This window comes from Leguminivora glycinivorella, chromosome 13 (genome assembly GCF_023078275.1).
Source record: "Leguminivora glycinivorella isolate SPB_JAAS2020 chromosome 13, LegGlyc_1.1, whole genome shotgun sequence".
NCBI classification, from domain to species: domain Eukaryota; kingdom Metazoa; phylum Arthropoda; class Insecta; order Lepidoptera; family Tortricidae; genus Leguminivora; species Leguminivora glycinivorella.
Genome location: NC_062983.1, coordinates 98794 through 107922, shown reverse-complemented (window position 1 = coordinate 107922; position 9129 = coordinate 98794). Strand labels below are relative to the sequence as shown.

Sequence of the window (9129 nt, the reverse complement as noted above, 5' to 3'; positions counted from 1 at the left end):
CGAATCGCTTAGTGGACGCCAGGCTTCACATATTGCTTTTCGTTTTACCAACAACGCCATTCATTCATAAGTTTCATTAACGATACCATGTGGTTACGGAGTGCACACGAGTTGAATACGGCTACGTAACCAGTCTAAAATGTGCCGTCCAGACGCGTAAGAAGATCATGGTTCCGGAGAGCGCCCTTACACTGGTTTTTTGAGCGTATAACTAGCCCGCACTCAAGTGGCTATTCTAATTATATCACGTACGTTATGCACAGTCACTCCATCTAGTGACGAGAGGCAATAATACTTAGACGACTCAATAACGTTCAATGCGTGTTTGCTGATGTTGTATTCAGTCGTGTAATAAATTTTAGATTCGAATTTTGAAAAATATTGCATTGAATTCGTGTTTTTGTGGATTTGTGTATTAAATTAATGATATTCTTAATGCATGAGACTAAAATAATACCTTTGAGACCTTTAAATTTATTGAATAAATAGGTCATAATGGCTAATCGTGGCACGTAGCGCCATCTATGATTTTGGTTTGACATTAATTATACGATGTTCCGGATGAGACCCCATGCTATAGTTGTATGATCCAAGTTGGTCGAAATAGAGTAAGTACTTATGTATAATATAACAAATCAAATTATTTAATTAAATATTTTTTGATTTGTTTTTTCTTTAAGTAGTAGCACGACGTTTTGTACATAAATAAATTATAAACTGAAATAGATACCATACATACATTAAAGAAAAGCTTTACCTTTAGTGTATGGAGCAAGTATTTCTGTGGTATGGATGGTATTGGTATCTATTTCAGTTTATAATTTAATTTACCAATTTTTTTCTTTTAAGTTTTGTTTTTTACGTTAAGTTGTCAGATCAGGTATCATGATTTCATCAAATTATCTATTAGTTGTGTCATTTTCAAGCTACTAGCCAACAACTAGGAAAAAATCCATAATTCTGGAATTCCACTTAAACGGATACGTGAATTTAAGCTTGCCGGAAATTAATTCTTCATAAAATTCTAATTTGATTGGCCCCCTGGCCCGTCATGCTCGTATCTCAACGAGGTAAGGAGTATTTCGGGGTCACAGTACGTATACCTACTTACATATATTTCCGAGACACTTGCGATTTCCGAGATTCCCAGCCAGACGCCGTCCAAGGCCGCGCGCCGCGCTGTTATTTAATGCTTGTTTATTATGGTCATGTTGACATAGCTACATATACTTATCTGTGTAGGTATGGAGCATGGCGATATCGCGCGGCGCGGGGCAATGACCGTGAATGCTATCTGCAGATAATCCCACGTGGCGATGGCGTCCCGATAACTATGTACGTAGTACTTATATGTAGGCGAAGAGCGGCGCGGCGGCGGAGTATTTAGGTCAATTTACTCAATTTTACTGACCAACATTAGATTTAGTTATCTTGTGTTTGTTAGTAGGTACGAGTAAGTATATTATGCTGTGACATATATCGGGGGTTCGTGGCTTTTATCGTGGTTGTATCATTGATAGTCATGTCAAGCGGGTTTGTAGTTATACATACCTACATTATGTGTATGTAGGTATAGAACTCGTTAATAGCACGTATTTGCGTTCACGTGGCATACATTCGATTATAGTAGGTACCTATAGCGCAACTTTGCAAGCAAGAAAGACAGAAAGAAAATACATTTATTGAATGTTACATCATAGTAGATCGAAAAGAAGTTATCGTAAAGTGTAATTAATCGCCGCTTGCCGCGCCCAAATACCTACCTGAATCATATCAAATGCCTCTTAGGCTCACTTGCACCAACCACTTAACTCAGGGTTAGAGGGCTGTAATCTGTCAAATTCCATATAGGTACCTTCAATTTTCGTTGTTGTTTTTTTTTTCAATTTATTTAGGTAAACAAACAGTCACTACAAAACAGGCTTATTTAAAGTATAATAATAGTGTTTACAGTATGTGTGACCACTGTGACCAACACCGTTCACCACTTACTAAATACAGTACATTAAATCATTCGGAGGGTTTTTCATTTGGGTACTTATTACTAAGGTAGGTATAATACTGGAGCTTAAGGCTCAGTTAGGTAACAAAGATAATATAATGAACAGAATACAATATTTACTAAATTCTTAAGAAGGGGACATGTAGATATGCAATTTACTTTTGAGTTACAATTCATAAATTGAACAAATACTAGGGCAAAGTTGATGCAGTTGGCCCATTGGATTAAAACTGTACCTTATTCAAAACAAATCCGTGCGCGAGTTCCACGCACACAGCCGCGCCCAAACCCGATAAAGCACACCACTCACAGTGTACCTTATACAATACACTGGCGCGCACACATAGACACGCTTTACGGACGCGACGCGGGCGATGACGTCAGTACCCCCGCGTCCTCAGCGCGCGCGCGTCGTGTTCTTATCCAAGAATCCAAGATGGCGGGGCGCAAGGATCAGACGTCAGAGGACACGCAGGCGTCAAGGATTTCTCGATATTGTGCGGTTTATGATTGCCGGCACAATCATAAGACACACCCCGAGCTTACTTACTTCGCGTTCCCAAAGGATAAGGAAAGGTGAGCTACCATTTTATGTTGTATTGGAATTTTGTCATCGAGTTATACATATTATACCTACTTCGTAAATATGTAAAGACTAGGCGTACGGGCGCTGGTGCCCGCAGATAGAGCTGCCTGCACCAACACCCCTGTACCACCGGCAACACTGTTAGCTATACTTACATGGGTATGCCTTATTACAAGCAGGGTTCGAAAATATCCTATATATACAATAAATATGACGACCGGTCTGGCGCAGTCGGTAGTGACCCTGCCTGCTACGCCGCGGTCCCGGGTTCGAATCCCGGTAAGGGCATTTATTTGTGTGACGAGCACAGATATTTGTTCCTGAGTCATGGATATTTTCTATGTATATAAGTATTTGTATATTATATATATCGTTGTCTGAGTACCCACAACACAAGCCTTCTTGAGCTTACCGTGGGGCTCAGTCAATCTGTGTAAGAATGTCCTGTAATATTTATTTATTTATATTTTAATATCAAAATATCGGATATTTATGACATATATCGGATACATATCAACTTTGATATATATCCATTTTGTATGGAAGGCATTTCATTATTTTGAGCCATTATTCATGAATAAAGAAAAATCTATTAAAACATAAAATCTAGTAGAAAGATAGTAACAAACACAAAAAAAGTATATTTTTAATACAGTTGCTCAAAAAGTGCCCGTTTTTTGGCTGTTTAGCGTGCGAGAAGTTGTATTTTACGAACTAGTGCGTAAAAAGTATATACGTTCCATTTTACGACTACTTACCGAGCTGTTTTCATATTAGTCTAGTTTACTAAGACAGAATAAAACTATAAACATACTATTAAGTGATTAATATTTAAAACGTTAATATTTCATATGTAATTGTTTACTTTTAGTCATACTAAACATAATTTATAAAATGGTTTATACATTGAAAAATCGGTCATAATGAGTCGTGTAAACAGAACATGATTGGAACGAAACGCGTCTTCTACTGTCAAAGTAGAGGCGTCTACCATGTTTTAACTTAATGCACGTTCAAAAAACCTCAATATGTTACGCGATTTGTCATAATTATTTTACGTTATTTGCAATACGTCGGGGCATAAATGGATCGATTAAATTAAAATGTAGTTGTACATTAAACAATCGTCCCAAATCGTAAATGTTTATGTTTTTATGGCACCCAATGAAATAAATTATGTTAGATGAATAGCAAACTCGAAAATATATATGCACGCAAGTTTAAAAGCTTCAAAAATACGCCTTTGAATTGTCAAATAATCCGTCAATGTCCATGGGAAAATTGATAGTTCGGATTGTTTTATTTCGTTGTAAGTAAGTAGTAGTGTTTTTTCGCAACTGTATTAAAAAACGTCGTTCGTCACACGTGCGAGAATGTCATTCTTCTCGCACTTAGAGCCTGTTCACACTAGCGATTCTTTTCGGCGATTTTTAGGCGATGCGAGATCGCGGCGTGCACGCAGCGAGCTCGCCGCGGGTCGTCGCGGCATCGCGGCGATTATTTTATCGCATAATATCGCCGCGAGCACGCGGCGAGCAAGCTGCGATATCGCCGCGATTGTTTATATATATAAGCACAATTATTCCAATAAAAAATAGAATTATAATTATATATATTATATTATTTACACAATTAGGGATAAATTTTAACAACATGCAATTGTTGTTTGCATGCATTGTTTATGAGGTAGACAATCTAATCTACCCACTTTATGCTACCATTCAAGTCAAAGACGCATTTGCATCCCGTTACGCGAAAATGGTATCAGAAATTGATAATTAATTGTTTATAGAAGAAATACGCAAGCGTCCAGCACAGTCACTCGTCCCGAGATTTGCCACTCGCGTGCCGCTCGCGGCAAAATGTCTCAGGACTCGTGAAGTAATGACATACTTCTCGCACTTATAACGAAATGTACTATTTTGGGTTACATTCAACATGCTTGCGAAAGAGCACAAAATATTATAATCACTTTCTGCTAGGCGGTAGTCCCGTGCGGGATCCTCCCAAAATTTACGGTTTGATTTTCGTTTTCGATTTAATCGCCTTCTGAGCAACACAGTTAAAAGTATCTCCTCGTCAGAGTCCATTTTGTGAATAATGAAAGCCCGTAAAGATAACAACAACGAAATCGCGGCGAGCTTGCAGCGAGTACGCGGCGTTACAATCGCGATAAAAAATTGCTGCGATGCCGCGACGACCCGCGGCGAGCTCGTTGCGTGCTCGCCGCGATCTCGCATCGCCCAAAAATCGCCGAAAAGAATCGCTAGTGTGAACAGGCCCTTATAACGAAATGTACTATTTTAACAATGTTAAATTTTTTTAAACCATTTATATATTTGAATACAAATATTTATAAAAAAAAAAGATATGTATCGGATATTTATTTATTGATATATATCGTCGAACCTAGCTGGATATATATCGGATATATATCTTGATATATATCCATTGATATATATCCTCGAACCCTGATTACAAGGGAATAAAGTCTACTAGCTGATGGTTAGTTGAGAGTGTTGCTGTTAGTACAGTCACGGACTTTAATTGTTGATCCACTTCTAGCTCATTTTATACTGGACACGTCATAGCTTAACTACATATGCTTAACGATGAAATGCCCAGTATAAAATGAGCTAGAAGTGGATCAACAATTAAAGTCCGTGACCGTACACGAATGAAAGCCGTGCGAGCACTCTATGTAAATGCAACCAATCGCTCGCGTGATGCCCTTCCACTAAGACGCATGAAAGTAGAATTTACTGATTTCTTCTTCTTTTTAACCGACTTCAAAAAAAGGAGGTTCTCAATTCGACTGAATGTTTATTTATTTTTTTAACCGGCAAAGGAGGAGGTTCTCAATTCGACTGAATGTTTTTTTTTTGTATGTATGTTACTGGATATCTCCGAGAATCGTGAACCAATTTTCAATTTTTTTTTAATCGAACGGGTAAATATAACACCGAGATGGCCCCATAGGCACCAAGTCGAGATCTGATGATGGGATCTTGGAGAAATCGAGGGAACTCTTGAAATGTTATAGGCACATGTAATGTTTTTAGTGTATTTTTCAAAGGTACACCAGTATTTACGCCTCATGGTAATAATTTTATGTGGCGGAGCTGATGATGGAAGGTCAACTCCTCAATGGTTAAGAGTTAAAGGATAATTCTTTCACTACTGTACACATATTCGGATTTCGGACTGATATATATAATATCAATAGGAAGTTCCTTAGGAACCACTAAAAATCAAGAAATAAACAAACGTTTAAAAAAAACCGCTTTCAAAAATAAGGGCGTTAGAAAACACGGAGAAACTAAAAAGCAAAATATAATAAACCTTTGAATTCAGATTTCTTATCGGGTTGCAATAATCTAAACATCCAAATTACTAGACAAATCAATTATTTTTGAAATCGGGACCAGCCTGCGTATGGTTAGGAGGGGCAAACAGGCAATAACAAGGCGAGGAACAGGGCTCTCTCCCCTACTTTGGATGATATTACTGACTGTACTCATATTAATTTCCTAGGATAAAGCTATGGGCGGAGAAGATCCGGCGGCCGAACATCGTCCAGGCGGACGGGAGCGTGTCGCCCATACCGCGTGTGCGAGCTGCACTTCCCCCCGGAGGACATCAACAGCAAGGCCAACTTCCAGCGGCGGCGGCTGCGCAGGAGCGCGGTGCCGGCGCTGCGGCTGCCCCACCGCGGGCCCTACGTGCAGGTCGCTGATGACGCAGACCTTGCCTTACAGCACCAGGTAATCAGTCGTGCAGCACTCGAGTGACAAGACGAGTGCTTCATCGACTCCAAACATCCAGCGACGAAGGTTGCTCAAACGAGCGCGCTGCCGGCGCTGATTCTGCTGTATCCTGGACCAAGTAGATAGTGCAAGCGTGCTCATACAGCAGCAGGTAATGATCTGTGTTGAGTGACATGAGTGCAAGTCATCGCCAAAGGCATCCGCCGTCACAGAAGCGTGCCCACGCTGTTCGTGCTAGATGATGAAATATTTAGTGTTATATTTATACCAACCATCCAACGTAAACCAGCAACCAAGAATAATCGTTTGGCAAAATATATAAAGTTATACATATAGTGCATACACATAATTATTATGGTTTTTATTTTCACAGATAAAGGGGAAGACGTTGGTTAAGAGCACGCTTGAAGTTTGTGAATACATCGAACAAACGCCTAAACCAAAGCCCAAGAAGAAGAAAAAGAAGAAGGTTTCTCAGCGACCAAACCTAGTCGCGCTGCCCGCACTTGAAGGATTGTTTTCCGAATGCGACAGGCACTTGGCGCCGCGCACCGCGGCGTTCGTCAAGCTCGTAGCTCGGCTGCAGGCGGCCCGGGGGAACGACCTTTGTGTCAAGTTGCTCCACTCCAACCCCCAGGCGTACCAGCTCCTCCAAGCGTCACTGGGACTCCCGCCCGTGCGCGCGCTACATCGCCACTGCGCACCACAGTTACCTGATTTCAACACTGCATCCAGCTTCCTACAAACTAGGGTTGATCAAATGACCGAATTAGAGAAACAATGTACTCTCAGCGTATGTTATGTAGACGTGAGACCGCTAGTATATTACAACATAACTTTCGATAGGATTGTCGGATTGCATGAAGTTGGCGGCACGCAGAAACCATGGGTGGCCACTCGTGGGGTGGTAGTAACCGCGAGAGGACTGTTAACTAACTGGACGCAACCTGTGGCTATCGGCTACCTCGGGGGAGACGACGACGGGGCGTTCAACACCTGGATCGACAATATCATGAACCGCCTTTACACCATTGGGCTGAAGGTGAAGGCGCTGGTTGTCGACCCTACGGCACCTCCCTGCCGGCAAGTCACGCCCGCAGAGCCCTTCTTCTTCAATGGCGATACCAAGATCTACTTCCTCTACGACCCTCCGCGCTTGATGAAGAAGTTGCTTATTGAGTTTATGAGCTACGATTTTTATTTCGATAAGACGAAGGCAACGTGGAGCGATATAGTGAACTACAGAAAGATGGAAAAAAATAAGGCTTTGACGTTGACACCTAGTTTGACGGAGGCAAGCATGAAACCTGAAACGATGTGTAAGATGAGGCCTCAGCGAGCCGCGCGCCTCCTGTCGCGCGCGCTGGCCGCGGCGCTGACGGACCGCGCCGAGCAGGGCCGCCTCGGCGACAGCGCCCGGGCCACCGCCGCCTTCATTATCAAAATCAACAACCTCTACGACCTCCTCAACTCTTCCACGATCAAAACCAATTCGGAATTTCAAAAGGGACTGTCGCAAGATTCGAATCAGGTCGGTTACCTCACATATATGAAGACGTTATTCAAATCGTTAAGGTTGGAAAATAAATTGGGTTACAATGAAGCCGCAACTATGAAGCTCTCTGAGAGCTGGCGGGTGACGATCGAGGCCGCGCTGATGCTGCAAAAGGACTTGCAGCCGCTGCGACCGTTCCTGCTGACGCGCAACTTACATTTGGACGACAGCGTGGCTGAGAGCGCGCGGCGCGCGGTCCGCTCGGGGCTCCCGAGCTGCCAGCAGATATTAAGAGCTTTCAAGAAGAAGTTCTTTCATGAAATGCTGCAGCCACTGAGCTCCCAGAGAAGCGTAGATTTAAACGGTTTACTGGCACGAGTCGTAAGTGATGCTCCTATCGGTACTCGAAGCGATCCTATGGAGATAGACGATGATCTACCTGTAAAACCAATTGACTACCGTCGTCTGCCGCTGAAGAAGCACAATCTCTGGTCTATAGCAAAGCATTTGCTCCGCGCGGCTTCGCGAGTCCACGGCGATTGTGCTCTCGCCGTTGAATATCTGAAAGCTCCGCCGGAGCCCGACTTCCTGCAGCTGGTGGCGGACTTGGACTTGTCGCTGACGGGCGCGCTGCGGGAGGGGGCGGGTGCGGGGGTGGGGGGCCTGGTGCGCGAGCTGCTGCTGGACGTGCACGTGCTGGAGTGCGCGCCGCCGTGCGCCTGCTTCCCGCTCCACCACCTCAAGAGGCTGTTCTTCCGGCTCCGGCTCTACGGCATCCTGAGGCATCACCAAAAGTATTTCAAAAACGGTGACACTGATCTTCTAATTAATCTTCTACTTTAAAACGAAATGACTGACCTGTTTTCTGTAAAAATAAATGCTGTTATTTGATTTGTTATAAGTACGTTATTTACTTATTAATGTTGATTAAAGGGTATGACTTGAAATAGTTATTTGTTTTACAAGGGGGCAAAGTAGTTGTTTAACCGCACGTGTTGATACCTGAGCAAGCGAAAGATTCCAATATTGCAATATATATTCCAATAAGTAGCGAGTGGTTTAAAAAGTGGAATCTTGAGCGTTGTGAGAATTTCAAGGCACGAAGGTTAAACAAACTTTGCCACCGAGTAAAACACATTTTCCCCTCACTAGCTCGGAAACACGTGTTTTGTCGTTTAATACCAGCGGGTAAAAACGCATTTTATCCACTAGTGGGTAAAGTAGTTTGACCTTGAATAAAGTCAAATTAACTGCTTTACCATTGATAAAAGTAGGTGAA

The 9129-nt window shown here is 42.3% G+C and overlaps 1 protein-coding gene across 1 annotated transcript; it reads left to right on the top strand.

The window, feature by feature from the left end:
* Positions 1-2341: 2341 nt before the first annotated feature.
* On the top strand, positions 2342-8791 carry LOC125232552. Its single transcript, XM_048138262.1, has 3 exons — positions 2342-2578; positions 6123-6352; positions 6729-8791. The coding sequence occupies exon 3, from the start codon at positions 7116-7118 to the stop codon at positions 8691-8693; it is 1578 nt and encodes a 525-aa protein (XP_047994219.1). The 5' UTR covers positions 2342-2578; positions 6123-6352; positions 6729-7115; the 3' UTR covers positions 8694-8791.
* The last annotated feature ends 338 nt before the right edge of the window (positions 8792-9129 follow it).